At 21.2% G+C, this 18,142-nt stretch overlaps 10 protein-coding genes across 10 annotated transcripts in view; 4 read left to right on the top strand and 6 right to left on the bottom strand.

The window, feature by feature from the left end:
• Positions 1 to 147: 147 nt before the first annotated feature.
• Positions 148 to 1,491, top strand: DDB_G0280591 (hypothetical protein; the record flags this gene model as incomplete). Its single annotated transcript, XM_635975.1, has 1 exon — positions 148 to 1,491. One exon carries the CDS (start codon positions 148 to 150, stop codon positions 1,489 to 1,491), a length of 1,344 nt encoding a protein of 447 aa, XP_641067.1.
• A 232-nt stretch (positions 1,492 to 1,723) lies between these two features.
• DDB_G0280739 (hypothetical protein) lies at positions 1,724 to 2,530 on the bottom strand (the record flags this gene model as incomplete). Its single annotated transcript, XM_635974.1, has 2 exons — positions 1,724 to 2,079; positions 2,206 to 2,530. The coding sequence occupies 2 exons, from the start codon at positions 2,528 to 2,530 to the stop codon at positions 1,724 to 1,726; spliced, it is 681 nt and encodes a 226-aa protein (XP_641066.1).
• Positions 2,531 to 3,139: 609 nt separating this feature from the next.
• Positions 3,140 to 3,967, bottom strand: ubqM (hypothetical protein; the record flags this gene model as incomplete). Its single annotated transcript, XM_635973.1, has 1 exon — positions 3,140 to 3,967. The coding sequence occupies one exon, from the start codon at positions 3,965 to 3,967 to the stop codon at positions 3,140 to 3,142; it is 828 nt and encodes a 275-aa protein (XP_641065.1).
• Positions 3,968 to 4,561: 594 nt separating this feature from the next.
• On the bottom strand, positions 4,562 to 5,008 carry ubqL (hypothetical protein; the record flags this gene model as incomplete). The annotated part of the gene is made up of 1 exon (XM_635972.1): positions 4,562 to 5,008. One exon carries the CDS (start codon positions 5,006 to 5,008, stop codon positions 4,562 to 4,564), a length of 447 nt encoding a protein of 148 aa, XP_641064.1.
• A 521-nt stretch (positions 5,009 to 5,529) lies between these two features.
• ubqK (hypothetical protein) lies at positions 5,530 to 6,474 on the bottom strand (the record flags this gene model as incomplete). The annotated part of the gene is made up of 1 exon (XM_635971.1): positions 5,530 to 6,474. The coding sequence occupies one exon, from the start codon at positions 6,472 to 6,474 to the stop codon at positions 5,530 to 5,532; it is 945 nt and encodes a 314-aa protein (XP_641063.1).
• A 373-nt stretch (positions 6,475 to 6,847) lies between these two features.
• DDB_G0280583 (hypothetical protein) lies at positions 6,848 to 10,670 on the top strand (the record flags this gene model as incomplete). Its single annotated transcript, XM_635970.1, has 9 exons — positions 6,848 to 6,972; positions 7,168 to 7,262; positions 7,352 to 7,616; positions 7,740 to 8,288; positions 8,383 to 8,698; positions 8,789 to 9,525; positions 9,646 to 10,039; positions 10,180 to 10,393; positions 10,468 to 10,670. 9 exons carry the CDS (start codon positions 6,848 to 6,850, stop codon positions 10,668 to 10,670), a joined length of 2,898 nt encoding a protein of 965 aa, XP_641062.1.
• A 1,514-nt stretch (positions 10,671 to 12,184) lies between these two features.
• Positions 12,185 to 14,254, top strand: DDB_G0280581 (hypothetical protein; the record flags this gene model as incomplete). The annotated part of the gene is made up of 1 exon (XM_635969.1): positions 12,185 to 14,254. The coding sequence occupies one exon, from the start codon at positions 12,185 to 12,187 to the stop codon at positions 14,252 to 14,254; it is 2,070 nt and encodes a 689-aa protein (XP_641061.1).
• Positions 14,255 to 14,511: 257 nt separating this feature from the next.
• On the top strand, positions 14,512 to 15,315 carry DDB_G0280579 (hypothetical protein; the record flags this gene model as incomplete). Its single annotated transcript, XM_635968.1, has 1 exon — positions 14,512 to 15,315. One exon carries the CDS (start codon positions 14,512 to 14,514, stop codon positions 15,313 to 15,315), a length of 804 nt encoding a protein of 267 aa, XP_641060.1.
• Positions 15,316 to 15,529: 214 nt separating this feature from the next.
• Positions 15,530 to 16,144, bottom strand: DDB_G0280577 (hypothetical protein; the record flags this gene model as incomplete). Its single annotated transcript, XM_635967.1, has 1 exon — positions 15,530 to 16,144. The coding sequence occupies one exon, from the start codon at positions 16,142 to 16,144 to the stop codon at positions 15,530 to 15,532; it is 615 nt and encodes a 204-aa protein (XP_641059.1).
• A 370-nt stretch (positions 16,145 to 16,514) lies between these two features.
• DDB_G0280575 (hypothetical protein) overlaps positions 16,515 to 18,142 on the bottom strand; it is a gene marked incomplete at both ends in the record, with an annotated part of 3,060 nt that continues 1,432 nt past the window's right edge. Inside the window, one exon of the mRNA XM_635966.1 lies at positions 16,515 to 18,142. This exon is cut by the window's right edge and continues 1,432 nt beyond it. Coding sequence (XP_641058.1) covers positions 16,515 to 18,142 — 1,628 coding nt within the window.

The following is an 18,142-nucleotide window of genomic DNA, read 5'->3' as shown; positions in this document are numbered from 1 at the left end:
TTTTTTTTTTTTACAAAAATATCCTCAACAACACTCAATATGATCATCAATATTTTTATTATTTTTTTATTTTTTTCATTTTTTATTTTTTTTATTTATCAATTAACAAAAAAAAAAATTCTCACCAGTCAACCTCAGTACAAGAAAATGGGTAAATTCGATAGAGGCAAACATAGGAATTTGAGAGTTGGTAGAAATTTAAATAAAAAAATTGTTATTCTACCAATTTTAATTCAAAAATATATATTACAATTTATTTATAGTGAAAGTGGAAGTTTTCCTTCTAATTTCTATTTTATTTATAATGGCCAAATTCCCTTTATGAGTTTTCCATTGGTCAATTGGAATTGGTTTACAATGTGTCAAAAAATATTCAGTAATTATTATCATTTCCCTTACAGTAGAGGTTTTATTAGTAGTGACATTAATAAATACAAAATAATGAATATACAAATAATAAAGATATTATGTATTTCAATAATTGATATTAGTGATGAGGTTGTTGGTGAAATTAATGCACATGAAGGATTGGAATCAATTACAATTGTAAATTATTTCGATTCATGGTTTGGCGGTTCTTTTTGGAGATTAAATTATTTAAATAAATTAAGAGATGATATAGTTGTAAATTTCGATTTAAATTTAGGTCCTCCAAGAAACCTTGAAAAAGATAGAATGCCAAATGAAATAAACCATACTCAAGCATTAACATTTAAAAGTGATAATATTAGTGTTACTGTTCAATATGAAATTGATGATCGCTTTAAATTTGTTTATACAGATATAATTTCAAAATTAAATTTTAAATCATTAAGATTTAATTTTAGATTTCCAACACATTTTTTACAATATCATTCTATTTCAAAATCAAATAAACATTTTGAAAGTGTTAGAATTAATAATGACTATATACCATTATATTCACTTTATAGATTTTTAAAAGCACCAAATATTCATACACTAAAAATTTTTGTAAATTTTTATTCACTATCAAAGTTATACACTGATTTCAATCAACATCAACATCAACATCAACATCAACATCAACATCAACATCATATCGATTTTGAAAATTTTGATCAAACTATAAATGAAGATGAACAATCTCCTTGCCCATTTACCATGACATTACCATCATATTCATTGCAACTATGGAATGAATGTGTCAAATTAATGGGGAGTAATACAACAATTACAGAGTTATCGATTTTTAATGCTGATTGTCATGATTGTGATACAAAACACGATCAATTTGAACTTGATAATGGTTTTTTAAATGATTTCATAGATTCATTTTCAAATAATAAAACTATTAAAACACTTTCAATCAATTTAGGAGATTATTTTAGTTCTGAATTTTTAATTTCAAAAATGGCAACAATGTTAAATCAAAATTCAACTCTTGAAAATCTAAATCTATATTTAGATTATGGTCTGGCTCCTAAAATATCAAAAATAACCACAAATAAAAAATGTAGATTAAACCATTAGAGATATAAAAAAAACATAGAGTGAAGGTCAAGATTATGGAAGAATAAACCACTCAAATTTTATTTTAGAAATAACTACTTAAATTCAATTTATATTTTAAAATTTAAAAAAATATAATAAAAAACCTTTATGTTTGGAAAAAAAAAAATAAAAAATAAAAGAGAAAAACCTTTATTTATTTTTATTGTAAAATTAGTTATTTTATTTATTTGTATTGTTTTTACTTTTAAATTTAATTGATTTTTTTTTTAATACAAAAACCATATGGTCTAATATCTATATCTTTTGGTGAAATCCAAAATTCTTCATTTCCAGTTATAGATTTTGGGATTTTAATTAATGTTTTCGGATTGACACGATTTTGGAATACGACTAAATAAGTAGATCCTCCATGATCAAATGATTTTGCATAACTTTCAGCGCATTTAATTGATGGTGTTGAGTAAATACCATGGCCAAAAGAGAAATTTCTGCCTCTGGATAAATTGTAACCATTTTCAGCAATACTTTTTGATTCATGTTTACCAGTACCGTGATATGAAACTGGCCATTCTCCATCTACATTACCACAACCTAACCATTTATCGCCTTCTTTAAAGAACTGTTCTTTATGCGCATTAAATTTTTCAAATTTAATAGATAAAGAAGGTGATAAATGGTTAGGTTGTGGTAATGTGATTTAACAAAGATACTTAATGATCTTTGTAAAATCACCGTTGAATTTTGGTGAAAAATATTTTTCATCAATTTGTAATCCTTGAATATTTCCACCACATAATCTTAATGACAAGTGTATTGTACTTTCTTTATGGATATAGTAATCTGATATTGATTTACAATCTTCCATTGGTTTACCAGCAAATACTAAAGCTTGTTGATTTACTTCAATCCCTTCTTTGGTATAAATCAAAGATTTAAGTGTGGTCACTGACATTGACGATTTGAATGGGAGAGAAATTGTTTTAACACCCAAAGTTTTTACATAAATCACAATAAATATTTCTCCCACAAGTCCACTTGATAAAGACATTCCATACATATTTAATAAACCTACTAAACCTCCTCCATTATCTTTTTCATTTCTTTCACTATTAAATGTTACTCCAGTAATTGATGAAAGTTCTAAATATAATTATATTTTTTAAGTCCTCAAATTTTAATCAATTACCCGATTTAGACTGGCGGTTGTATTTTTTTATTTGTTTCTGTATTTTTCACATTTTTAAGTTGCAATAAATAAAATTAGTTTATAGTTTCTTCTTTAAATAAAATTAAAATAAATTAAAAAACTTTTGGGCATCAAGTTTTCAAGGCTCTGGTTATTATTAGATATTTTTTTATTTTTTTAAATTTTATTTATTTTTATAACCAGTAATAAATAGATGAACATAAAAATGAAAAATAAAAAAGAAATAAATAAATAGCTTGTTAAAATAATAATTAATGAATGAATAAATAAAAATATATAACTAACATTGAAGAATTGCTTAGCATAATGAAGATAAAAAATGTTTTTGCCCAAGATTCATTTAATTATTAAAATTTTAAAAAAATTAATGTTATAATTAAAAAAAAAAGAAAAAAAAAAAAAAAAAAAAAAAGAGAAAACCCTAAAATTAAATTACTTTTTATTTTATTGCTTTTTAATTTAATTAATTAATTTTTTTATACAAATACAGTATGGTCTAATATCTTCATCTTTTGGTGAAACCCAATATTCTTCATCATTTGTTTGAGATTTTGGAATTTTAATTAATGTTTTCGGATTGACACGATTTTGTAATACTACTAAATAAGTACACCCTTCATATTCAAATGAATTCGCGTATGTTTCAGCGCATTTAATTGATGGTGTAGAGTAAATACCATAACCAAATTTGAATGTTTTACCCTTTGATAAATCGTAACCTTTTTCAGCTATACTTTTTGATTCATGTTTACCAGTACCATGATATGAAACCGGCCATTCTCCATCAACATTATTACAACTTAACCATTTATCTCCTTCTTTATCAAATAAATTTGTAATATTTAATGCGTATCTCATCCAACCACATGGACAAACATAAATTTCTCCACCTCTAAAGAATTGTTTATCATCAATGGTTTTTGTAGAATCATAGTTGAATTTTGGTAAGAAACATTTTTCATCAATTTGTAATGCTTGACTATTTCCACCTAGAAATTTATATACCATAACAATAGTACTTTCTTTTTGGATATTATAATCAAATAAAGATTTGTCATCTTCCAATTGTCTACCAGCAAATATTAATCTTTGATGATTTAATTCAATTCCTTCTTTCATATAAATTATAGATTTAAGTGTATCCACTGACATTGATGGTTCAACTGCTAGAGTAATTGTTTTACCAATCAAAGTTTTTACAAAAATTGTAATCGATGTTTTACTACTCAAAGTTTTTAAATAAATTTCACTCAATAAATCCCCAACAAGCCCACGTGATAAAGACATTCCACGAATTTTTAATAAACCTACAGAAATCGCTCCATTATCTTCTTCATTTATTTCACTACTAAATTTTGCACCAATAATGATGAAAGTCCTAGATATAATAATTGTTGATCCATTTTTTTTTTTTTTTTTTTTTTTTTTTTTTTTTTTTTTTTAACAAAACATTATGTTTTTATAAAAATAATAATAAATAATTATAATGAAAATAATAATAAGTAGTTTAAAAAATCAAAAAAATTAAAAAAATAGTTCACATTTAATATTATGTTTGAAAAAAAAAAAATTATAATTTTTTAATTGAGGGAATTCATAATTAATTCTTATTATTTTAGGTCATCAAAAAATCCAATTTAAAATTATTTTTTTATTTTTTTATTTTTTTATTTTCTTATTTTTTATTTTTATTTTTTCTTTTTCGTAAATATTTGATTTAGCCTGGTTGTGGTCATATAAAATCTCAAAGATAAAATATTTAATATTTTAATTACCAACAAATAAATAATAAAAAATGAATTAATTATGTAATAATCATAATAATAGTGAAAAATATTCAATTTGAAATTGTAAAGGATATTTTTTTTTATTGCACCAACATCAATCGTAACCTTTTTCAGCTATACTTTTTTGATTGATGTTTACCAGTACCATGATATGAAACTGGCCATTCTTATCTTCATTATCACAACCTAACCATTTATCACAATCGTTATCAAATAAATTTGTAACATTTAATGCGTATCTCATCCAACCACATGGACGAACATAAATTTCACCACCTCTAAAGAACTGTTTTACATCAATGATATTTATAAAATCATAGTTAAAACTTGTTGAGAAATATTTTGGATCAATTTGTAATGCTTGACTATTTCCACCACATAATTTTAATACCATATGAATTAAACATTCTTTTTGGATATTATAATCTGATAATGATCTACTACCATCTTCCAATAGTTTACCAGCAAATACTAATCTTTGTTGATTCAATTTAATTCCTTCTTGCAAATATATCATATATTTAAGAGTATCTACTGACATTGATGATTTGAATGGGATTAAAATTAAAATAAAGAATTTTAACTTATAAATATAGTGTAATTATTATTTTTTTTTATGAATTTAAATTTTCAAATAAAGAATTTTAACCACTTTGAATAATTCAAATTAACCACTTTGCATTGAAAATTTAATAAATAAAAAAATAAAAAAATAAATAAATAAATAAATTTATTAATATTGGAGAAGTGCTCAATATACTATAAATGAAGATAAACAATATTTTTGCCAACTCGCTTAAAATCAATCTTGAATGTGGAATGTATATATCGAACTAATAGAGTAATATTACAATCACATTAGAAAAATTTTAATCAAAATTCAATTAATATTTATAAATTTAAAGAAAAAAAATAAAAACCTTAGAGTTAGAAAAAAAAAAAAAAAAAGAAGAGAAAAACCTTTATTTATTTTTATTAATTTTTAAATTAAAAATTAATTATTTTATTTTATTTTTTTTTTTTATTTTTTTAATTTTATTACTTTTTATTAATTTTTGAATATTAATTAATTTTTTTTATACAAATACTGTATGGTCTAATATCTTCATCTTTTGGTGAAATCCAATATTCTTCAAAATTAGTTTGAGATTTTGGAATTTTAATTAATGTTTTTGGATTGACACGGTTTTGGAATACTACTCTATAGGTTGATCCTTCATGTATGAATGATGTTGCATAAGCTTCAGCGCATTTAATTGATGGTGTTGAGTAAACACCACGACCATATAAAAATCTCTTACCCTTTGATAAATCGTAACCTTTTTCAGCTATACTTTTTGATTCATGTTTACCAGTACCATGATATGAAACTGGCCATTCTCCATCTGTATTATTACAACCTAACCATTTATCACCATCTTTATCTATTAAATTTGTAACATTTAATGCGTATCTCATCCAACCACATGGACGAACATACTCTTCTCCACCTCTAAAGAACTTATTTACATCAATGATATTTGTAAAATCATAGTTGAAACTTGGTGAGAAATATTTTGGATCAATTTGTAATGCCTGACTATTTCCACCACGTAGTCTTAATACTAAATGTAAAGTACTTTCTTTCTGAATATTATATTCAAACAATGATCTACCATCTTCCAATTGTTTACCAGCATATAATAATCTTTGTTGATCTTCTAGAATTCCTTGATTCTTAAAAATCATTGATTTAAGTGTTTCTATTAGCATAGATGATTGAAATGGGAAATCAATTGTTTTACCACTCAATGTTTTTACATAAATTATATCTGGTGATTGTGCAAATATGTTTCCACCAAATACACTTGATTGTGCAAATAAGTTTCCAACAAATCCACTTGATAAAGATAATTCATGTGCTTTTAATATATCTACGGAACTTTCTATATTATCTTCTTCAACTATTTCACTAAATTTTACACCACTCATTGATGAAAGTCCTAAATATACTAATTTTTGATCCATTTTTTTTTTTTTTAGGTTATTTTTTTTCTTTTTTATTTAAATAATAATAATAAAAATAATAATAATAATTGTTTTTTAAAAACTGTTGATGAAAAGAAAAAATGAAAAAAAAAAAAAAGAATTTATATTTTTAATACACTTAAAAAAAAAAAAAAAAAAAAAAAAAAATTGAGAAATATCTGTCTTGATTTGACGAAAATGTCAGGAAAAACAGTGTTGGGAATTGCGTTAATCGTCGATTATCTTAATTTTTTATAAAACTTTTTCGTGAATTTTTAAAAAAAAAAAAAAAAAAAAAAAAAAAAAAAAAACCAATTTATTTTTTTTTTTTTTTAAACTTTATAATAGATATCTATTTAAATAATTGATTGCAATGTCACTAATTTTACCAATACCAGTAAATACATTACTAATAACAGAAAATGATTTAGGTAGAGGTTTTAGTATTGATGATAATGGAAATGCAAAAAAAAGTGAAGTGTTCATTTGTGAAAAAGAGTAAATAATTATTTATTTTTATTTTTGTTTTTTTTTTTTTTTTTTAAACACAAACCACCAATATATCTAAATATTTATTAATAATACTTTAATTTCAAAAAAAAAAAAAAAAAAAAAAAAAAAAAAAAAAAAAAAATTCAAACCAAACCAAACCAAACCAAAAAAAAAATTCATCAATTTTTTTTTTTTTAATAGATACATTAAATCATCTTTTCCCAAAACAGACTCAAATAATCTAACATTAATTAGAGATAGTGAATCTTTAAAATCAGCATTAGATGTAGGAGGTGGTATGTTTTAATATATTTTTATATTTATTATAATATTGTTCAACAAATACTAAAAATAAAAATAATAAAAATAATAATAATAATTTTAGAAATTAGTTTATCATATGGTCTCATTTCAGGTAAAGTTATGGGTAACTATATCGATACAAATACTTCAAGTAATGAAAGAATGACATTTTTATATACAAGAAGAATTGTTGATAAAATTGTTGAACTTGATTACCATGCAAAACCATCTCAAGATATTTCAAAAGTAGATAACATTGATTCACTTAAATCAACATATGGTTTATTTTATATTAGTAAAATTGAATATGGTGCAATTTTAGATTTAAGAATTACATTAGAATCTTCGTATGTTTTTTTTTTTTTTTTTTTTTTTTTTATTAATTTAATAATATGGTCTATTATAATTTTATTTACAATTATTTTTTTTTTTTTTTTGTATTATTTTTTTTTTTTTTAAAAAAATTATAGTGATAAAGGAACAATGAATAAAATTAAAGGTGAATTAAGTGGAAGTATTTCAATTGGTGCATTATCATTATCAGTTAAAGCTCATATTGATAAAGAGGAAAGTTCATCATCATCGAAATTAAAAGTAACATCATCAGTATTAATGGGTGGTTGTAAACCAATTGATAAAACTGATGTTAAAAATTTTGATGATGCAATGAAAGTTATTGATTCATTTAAAGTTGATCAAGATAGATTGATACCGGTAAGAATGGAAATATCACCAATACCAACAAGAGCAACATTACTTCTCTCAATTGATCCACTATCTTTAAATCATTATAAGAGTAAAGTTTCATCAATTGGTTCATTCTATTGGGACCTTCAACAAATGATAATTATATTAGATGCTTTTAAAAATAATATATTATCACCTTTATTAGCAGATGATGAAAAAGCAATTTATATAAAAACTTTATATTCAAATATTAGTAATCTTAATTCATCATTAAAAGATAAATTAGAATCTCTTATTAAGTTTCTTCAAAAAAGAATTGAATATATTTTAGTGTAAGTTTGAAAATAATAATTAATATTAATAATTAATAATAATATATTAAAATAATATTTTTTTTTTTTTTTTTTTTTTTTTTTAAAAAAATAGTTCAGAACCACCATTTTCAGATTCAGATATTTCTGAAATTAGATTAAATGCACAACAAATGATTGGAACTACTCAAACAGAAACTGATAAAGGTAGATGGGCAGGTCCTACCATTAATAAAATTCCAACATATAAAGGTACATATAAATACAAATATGATGATTCAAAATATGATGGACTTTGTTTAGATGGTAAACGTCATGGTGAAGGTATATTAACATATGCTGAAGGTAATATTGATCAAATAAAATCAATAGATGGTATATGGGATAATGATGAAGTTAGTTTCCCTTCAATAATAACATATGAAGGAGGTGTATGTATAAAATATAAATATAATTAAAGTAATTATTTTTTAATATTCATTTTATTATTATATATAATATATAATATATAATATATATAGGAAATTGAAAAAATAAATAATAAAGGTAGTTCAATAATTTGGAGAGAACGATTAAAAAAAAAAAAAATTTCAAATTCTATTTTACACTATTCAAATATCTCAACACCTGAACATATTTTAAAATATTTTGTAAATGTAGATTTAATAAATAATACAGATTTCTTAGATTTTTATAAAGATTCTGTCTTGTCACTAGGTGATCGTAAGAGTTACAATTTTATGTTTTTAGGTATGCAAGGTATTGGAAAAACTACAATCATTGAATTATTGCTAAACATTTTAACAGGTCAATTTTATGATGGTCCAAAACAATTATGTGAAGAAACAAATGGAATTTTAAATAAAACAAAAACAGTTTGTAGCTATGAAATTATTTATTGCTCTAACAATACAAGAATTTTTACAATCACATTAGTTGATACACCCGGTTTCATAGGTTCAGATGATTCAATAGAAGATTGCAAACTTTTGAAATATATTATATCAAAAGTTGGTAAACTTGAAGCAATTGATAACGTCTCTTATGTTATTAATAATACATTAACAAGAAAAACACATGAACCATTAAGAGTTTTACATAATATATTTTCAATTCTTCCAAAAGAAGCATTTGAATGTTTATCAACAATCATTACATTTTGTGATGATTCCAATCAAGAAATCGCTTCTTTAAATATTTTAAATGAAATTTTAGCTGGAATTAAATATAAACCTTCCTTTTTTATCGATAACCAATGGTAATTAATTAATTAATTAATTTTTTTTTTTTTTTTTTTTTTTTTTTTTTTTTTTTTTTTTTTTTTTTTTTAATTAACTATTTTAAAATTATCTAATTACTTTATATATAAAAATTTTAGGTCTCAAGACCAACAAGATAAATTTAAAGAGCTTCAAAACTTGAACAAAACAAAAATTAGTATTATTCAAAAATTTTTCATTCAAAGAATTCAATCGAAATCAACTTTTGATCAAAAAAAGGAAATGCAAGCACAACAATTAATTGAATCAAAAATTACTAAAACTGAAATAGGCACATGGGTCGGTCTAACATTCAATAAAATACCAACATATTTTGGAACCTATAAATACTTTGATGGTTCAGAATATGAAGGATTTTGTTTAGATGGTAAACGTCATGGTGAAGGTAAATTTAATTATTGTGATAGTAATGTTAATCAATTAAAATCTGCTGATGGTATGTGGAAGAATGATGATGTTTATTTCCCTTCAATTGTAACATATAAAGGAGGTGTAAGTATTTCTTTTTATACTTTAATAATTAATAAAAAAAAAAAAAAAAAAAAAAAAAAAAAAAAAAAAAAAAAAAAATTGTTTAAAAACTAATTCATTTTACATTAATAATCACATACCTAACTATTTATATATATTAGAAAATTGAAAATATCATTGATGAATCAAGTTTAAAAAATTGGAATGAAAGTTTAATTAAAAAAAAAACAACAGATATCAATTATGATCATGTACTTAAAAGATTAATAGATCTTGAATCCATTGTAAATTCTATAGATACATTAACAACTGATATAAGATTTGTTGGAAATGATTTTTTTGGTTGTTTAAAACGTGTAGAAATTGAACGTCAAAGTATGATTTTTTTTTTTTTTTTTAAACCAATTATTTATTGAATATTATTTCTAACATTATTTTATTTTTAATAGTTGATCAATTAAAAACAAAATTTGAAAATCAAGTTTCAGAATTGGAGGAAGTTATGAAAGAATTCCCAGATATTTCAGTTTTAGATAATATTCTTAATTCAAAAAGAAGTGAATACAAACTACAAATCGAAAATTCTCAGAAAGATAAAAACAGTGGAAGAGCTTCTTACTTTCAAAAGATTTTAGACAAAATCCAAAAATAAAAAAAATAAATATATGTTTTTTAGATTTTTAAATTTTAAAATTGATAATGGAGTGTTTATTTGCAATTCAAATAAAAATAACTTTATCCAAAAAAAAAAAAAAAAAAAAACATAAAAAAAAAAAAACACAAAAAAAACAAAAATCTTAAAATTTTTGTTAGTTATTTTCTTTTAATTTTATTTGTTTTTTTTTAAATGCTCATTAGATTTATCCTCAGAAAATAAAAATAAAAAATCCAAAAAAAAAGAATGATAAATAATTATATAGTAAAAATAAAATTTTAGATTAAAAAAAAAAAAAACAGAATGGTTACTTTCATTTTTTTTATATTTTATCATTTTGTGTATTTTTGGGTGCTCTATTTTTATATACTAAATTATTTATATTAAAAATAAAATAAAATCGTCGATAAAAAAAATTAAAAAAAAATTAAAAAAAAAAAATTAAAATATTTTAAATCCTTGTGTGTGTCTTCAAAAAAAATGCAAATATAGCTTAAAAATAAATTGGAATCTTAATAAAAAAGAAAAATAAAAAAAAACATCAAAATATTTCTGTCTGTCCTATTAAAAAAAAATTACTTTTGCCAAAAAAAAAAAAAAGTAAAAAGAAATTGTAAACAATTAAACAACAATTATTTAGTCACATGGTATTTTAATTATTATTTAAATTTTTTAAGGGCTTCATTTTCTATTTTAATAAAAAATAATTATAGAAAAATTCCTTTTTTGTTTTTTAAATTTTTTTTTTTTTTTTTTTTTTTTTTTTTATTTTTAATTTTTTTCTTTTTCTTTTTTTATATTTTATTTTCTTTTTTTTTTTTTTTTTTTTCCCATTATAGATAAGATTCATTATTTTTATTTTTTAATTATTTTTTTTTTAAAATAAGATTTCAATATTAAAAATTACCATAATTTTAAAAAAAAAAAAAAAAAAAGAAAAATGAGGGAAGTTGAAATGATTTTATGAATAAAACAATTGTTTTTTTCTTTTATTCATTTAACTCTAAAAAAAAAAAAAAAAAAATTTTAAAATACCCCACTAAAAGTATGTACCAATTTTGAATCTAAATTTATAAAACTAACCCCACTAGTGTTACAAAAACACCCACTTTCAAAAAATTAATAATATTAGCACACAATAAATGCATCAAAAAAGAATGTTTTTTATTATTTAAAATTTTCAACATTAAAAATAGTTATTTTACTATCAATGGAAATTGTAAAATCAAATTGCCAATAATAAAAATAATAATAATATTAATAAAAATAATAAAACAAAACAAAACACTAAAAATAATACGTAACCCCAAATTAAATTATTAATTTCTAATATTAAATTAATATTTCTTTTTTAATTTTTTTTTTTTTTTTTTTTTATTTTTTATAATTGTTTATGTTTTTTTTTTTTTTTTTTTTAATATTGTTATTTTAATTTGATTGTTCATTACATTATTTCAAATAACAATAATAAATAATAAATAATAAATTTTAAATAAATTTCATTTGAAAAAATGAATAAAAAAAATTCAAATCAAACAATAACTTCAACCACAACAACTTCAACAATTTATTCAAATGAATACAATTATATTAACTATGATACTTTTTATAAAGATATAGAATCTAGAATTATTAAAATGGAAACATTTTATAATATTTTAAAAAAAGATTTTTTATCATTAAATTTAAAAAATAATGATATTCCTTATAAAAAATCAATTAAAATAATTCAATCAAATAATAATAATTTAGAAAATAATAAATTAATTAATAATAATAATAATAATAATAATAATAATAATAATAATAATAATAATAATAATAATAATAATAATAATAATAATAATAATAATAATAATGTTGATGATAATAATTTTTTATTTTTATTACCAAATGAAATAATATCAAATATATTATCAATTTTAGAAGTTAAAGATATTGTGGCGTTATCCATTGTAAATAACCATTTCTATTACCTTATTAATAGTTATAATAATTTATGGAAGAACCTCTATTATAAATATTTCAAAAGTAATTTTTTAAATATTATTAAAAATGAAAAAGGAAATAATAAAAATAATAAAGATTCAAATAATAATAATAATAAAAATAATAATAATTACTCCAAATATAAAAATAATTCAATAGATATTAGTAATACTACAGATGATAATAGAAATTCTTTTAGTAATAAAATTATAAGATCAAAGAAAAAACAACAACAACAACAACAACAAATTCAAACTAATAGTAATAATAATAATATTCAAAATTGGAAAAATAAATTTTTAAATGAATCAAGAATTGAAAGTAATTGGGAAAACAATAGATATACAACCTATACAATCGATACAAATATTGGTGGTGTATTTTGTTTATCACAAAAACAATCAATGTTAGTTACTGGTTCATTTGATAATTCTTTAAAAGTTTGGAGAATCAATGAAACTATAAAATCAAAATCACCAGATTCAATCATCACCTCAAATAAAGATTGTAATGATTATAATAGATCAAGAATTAATATTGAACCAATGTTAAATATTAAAGGTCATGAAGGATGGGTTTGGTCAACTCATTTAAAACATTCAAAGAATTATCATAAAATGAAATGTATAAGTTCAAGTCAAGATGGTACAATCTTAATAACCGATATAAATTATAATAATTTCATTGATTATAGTAATAAAAATAAATTTAAAAGAAATACAACAACAACCTCAATTAAAACATTTAATATGAAATCATTTAAAAATTCAAATCAAATAAATGGTAGTAATAATAATAATAATAATAATAATAAGAATAATAATTATAAACAAATGTCAACTGAAAATGTTGGTAATAATAATAATGATAATATTATTTTAGATGGTACTTTTTTAAAAGGACATAGAGGTACAGTTTGGACAACATTACCAGATAAATCAATGGAAAATGTTTATAGTGGTAGTAGTGATTCAACAATTAAAAGATGGAATATTGATAGAATGGAATATGTTGGTGATATTGGTAAACATAATGAATCTGTATTATGTTTATCTGGTGTAACTTTTGAAAATCCACATTTAATTGCATCTGGTTCCTCTGATCATTCAATTAAATTATGGGATGTTAGAATTCAACATCATAATAATCAAAATCATACTAGAAGTCATTCTTCTCCTTCTTCCTCTTCTTCTTCTTCATCATCGTCATCATTATCACCATCATTAGTATTATCAATAAATGAACATGGTGTAAATGTAAATTGTTTATCATTATATAATCATTTTATAATATCAGGTGGTGAAGATGGAATTATAAGAGTATCTGATATAAGATATGTTATTACTTCACCAAGACCACATGTAATAGCTGAAATAAGAGCACATGATAGTTCAATCAGAGCATTGGCAATCAAAAGAAATAGAATGGTTACAACTTCATCCGATATTAAAATTTGGAATACAAGATCATTACAATTTCCAACTCATACTTTATTTGGTCATAAAGGTTCAATCGTATCAATGCAATTAAATAATGGTAATATTATATCTGGTTCTTTAGATTCAACTGTAAAAATCTGGAATTATAATTAAAAATAATAATAATAAAATTAAAATTAAAATTAAAATTAAAAATAAAAATAAAAATAAAAAAAAAAATTAAATAAAAAAAAATCCAAAAATGAAATATATTTTTTTTTAATTTTTATTTTTATTTTTTTTTAAACGAGTAATTCGTTTTTTTTTTTTTTTTTTTTTTTTTGATTTTTTTTTTTTTAAAAAAATAATTTTTCATTATTTATTATCTTTTTCTTAATAATAATAAAAATAAAAATAATAATAATATAAAAATGGAAATTAAAGTTTTAGCTAAAAGAAAAGTATCAGCAAAACGTGCAAATGAAATATTAGGAAAATTTATTTTAGAAAGAAAAGCAAATGAAGAAAATAGATTATTTTTATCAGGAAATGCAACACCAACAGAGGATTTATTTCAAATTGTATCAAATTCATTAAATAAATTTCAAAATCATTTAAATGAATCAATTAATCCAGAATTAGCATTAACAGAGAATAATAATAACAATAATACAACAAATGGCGACTCATCCGATGAAGCCTTAATTCCAATGAGTGATGATCAACCAAATCCATTAAAAGATTCTTCAAATACACTTCAAATTGACGATGGTGATGTTTCAGAAAGATATTCTGATAGTGTTTCATCTTCAACAACAACAACAATAATTACAAATAATAAAAAAATAAATAATAATAATAACAATAAATCAAAAGATATCGATAGTTCAAACTCTACTGAATCTGAAAATGAAAAATCTGTACAAAAAAGTAAAAAAGAAAAAGAATCTCCCAAAAAATTAACAAAATCTAAAAAATCTAAAAAACAAGAATCATCTGACGAATCCTCATCAGAATCATCTTCATCTTCATCTTCATCTTCATCATCAGAGTCTTCCTCATCAGAATCAGAGTCTTCATCATCATCTGAAGATGAAAAAAAGAAAAAGAAAAAGAAATCCTCTTCAACTTCATCAAAGAAATCTTCCTCAAAGAAAAGAAAAGTAGAATCCTCTGATGATTCAGATTCTTCATCATCTGAAGAAGAAAAAAAGAAAAAAAAGAAAAAGAAATAAATTAAAAAGAAAAATTTAAAAATTGTTTATAAAAAAAAAAAAAAAAAAAAAAAAAAAAAAAAAAAAAAAAAAAAAGCTCGGATTTGTGTGTTTGTTTTGTTTTGTTTTGTTTTGAATATATACATTTTATTTTTTTTTTTTTTTTTTTCTTTTTTTTTTTTTTGTTATTGTTGTTGTTGGTTCCTTTATGTTATTTTTATTTTTAATAAACGATTTATTTATTATTTAGATATGATTCGATTTCATCATCTTGTAGTTTTTCCATTTCATGATAAATTTTTAAACTTTCATCTTCTTCTTGATCTAATAAATCTTGTATCTCTTGTAATAGTTGTAATTCTTCTTCTGGTGTTAATGTATAAGTTTCTAAATAATCATAATCTTCATCATCTTCAACACCATCATAATTATCTTCCAAAGCTTTATTTGCATTATCAATATCATTTTGATTAATTTCAAAATCTAAATCTTCAAACTCTACACTATTTCCATACTTTTCAACACCACCATTATTATTATTATCTGGTGTTGATGATTCACTTCCATTTATATTTACATTTTTATTTACATTATTATTATTATTGTTTTGTTCATTCTTTAATTTCATTAATTGATCTTGAAGTGTGAATTTTAAATTATTTGAAATGATATTTGTATTATTATTATTATTATTTAATAAATTACTTCTTGCTTTTTCAATTTCTGTCTTTCTTTTCTCTTTAAGTGCATCTATACATCTTTTTTTTAATTTTTCTTTAACTTCTTCATGGGTAAATGCTCCCTTTAATTTATTTTTGTGTTTTTGTTGGAGTGTTTCTTTTGTGCTCATTGCTATTAAATTGTGTTCGTTAAGGGAAAGTTGTGGTGTTTTTGAGATTAAAAAAAAATTAAAAAAAAAATTAAAAAAAAAAATTAAAATAAAAAAATAAAAAAAAATAAAAATAAAAATTAAAATTAAAAAAAAAAAAAAAAAAAATAATGCAAATGTAATTTTTTACTTGGAAATTTCTTTTTTTTTAGATAAATGTGTTTAATTAGATGGAATCCAAAAAATAAACAAATAAAATAAATAAATATGATCTTTAAAAAAAAAAATAAAAAAGAAAAGAATTTTAAATTAAAAAAAAAATAAAAATAATGATAATAGAAACAAAAATAAATATTTCTATTACTAAAAAAAACATTTTATTATAAACCATTTAAAAGAATTGAAATCTATTACCATTATTATTTAAAAGTGGTGTTTGATTATTATTATTATTATTATTGTTGTTATTATTATTATTATTATTGTTATAGTTATTAATATTATTATTTAAATTATTATTATTATAATTGTTATTATTTAAATTATTTATATTATTTGAAGGATTTGGGCCGATATTGTGAATCTCGAATTGTAATTGACTTTGAATTTGTAATAATTGGTCAATATAATCCTTTTGTAAATCCTGATGTTGTTGGAAATTATTTAAATTATTATTATTATTATTATTATTATTATTATTATTGTGCCTTATGTTATTATTGCCATTATTTAAATTATTATTATTATTATTATTATTATCGTTTCTAATGTTACAAGTTTGTTGTTGTTGTTGTTGTTGTTGTTGTTGTTGTTGTTGTTGTTGTTGTTGTTGTTGTTGTTGTTGTTGTTGAGTTGGAGAAGAATATTGAAAAGTCGGAGAGAATAAAATATTTTGTGGTTGAGAAGAATTTGTACAAGTTAAAATTGGTGATTGATTATTTATATTGGTTGAACTACTATTTAAATTTAAACCATTTATATTTATATCACTACTACTATTATTGATATTTATATTATTATTATTATTATTATTATTATTATTATTATTATTATTATTATTATTATTATTATTATTATTATTATTATTATTATTATTATTATTATTATTATTATTATTATTATTATTATTATTATTATTATTATTATTATTTGTATTACCATTTGAATTATCATTAATTGTATTATAATCAGTAAAATTTAAAATTTTAAATAATTGTTTTAAATTATTACCTAATTCAGATTGCATGTTTACTTTTAGTTTTGGAGCTTCACGTTTGAATTCATTTTTAAGGAATAATAGTTTTGATTGTATACATTTTTGTTTAAAAGTATTTGATTTTAAAATCTTTGGACGATTGATAGCATTGTAGAAGATAGAGTTGTAACGAATTGATTTCCTAAAGATATTGGTAAGGTTTGGACAAATTCTATTTGAGCCTAAACAAATCTTTTGAATGACATGATTTGAGCAAACTGCTAAAAAGAATTCAGTGCAAGCTATATTATCGAGACAATTATCAAATAGGGAGATCTCTTTAAGGGAATCATTAGATTTCAAATAGTCGGCCAACATGATACCACCAACGGAATCGATATAATTGTTATTGAATGAAACGGTTTGAAGTGTTTTATTGAATTTCAAACCTTTATGTAAAATGATAGAGATATCGGATGAAGTTAAATCATTGAAGCCTAATGAAAGGTCAGTGATTGTAATATTGTGTCTAATTGCAATTGATAGTTCTTCCTTTACCAATTGACTTGAAAGATCGCAACTCCAAAGTAGTAATCTTTGAATTGAACGATTGCCAGCCAAAGCTTGAAAGAATTGTGCACCAGTATCTTCATTGACACTCATTGCACAATCGGATAGATTAAGATTAACCAATGCACAACTGGGTGAAGAGATTGCTTCAGCGAAACCTTGAATTGTGTTATCGGCCAAATCATTGAAACTAAGATCTAAACTTTTAATAGATTTATTGGTTACCAACATCTCGCCCATCAATTGACCAACTT

This window comes from Dictyostelium discoideum (genome assembly GCF_000004695.1).
Source record: "Dictyostelium discoideum AX4 chromosome 3 chromosome, whole genome shotgun sequence".
Lineage (NCBI taxonomy): Eukaryota > Evosea > Eumycetozoa > Dictyosteliales > Dictyosteliaceae > Dictyostelium > Dictyostelium discoideum.
Note: the sequence above shows the minus strand (reverse complement) of the source record. Positions and strands in the feature narration are given on the sequence as shown.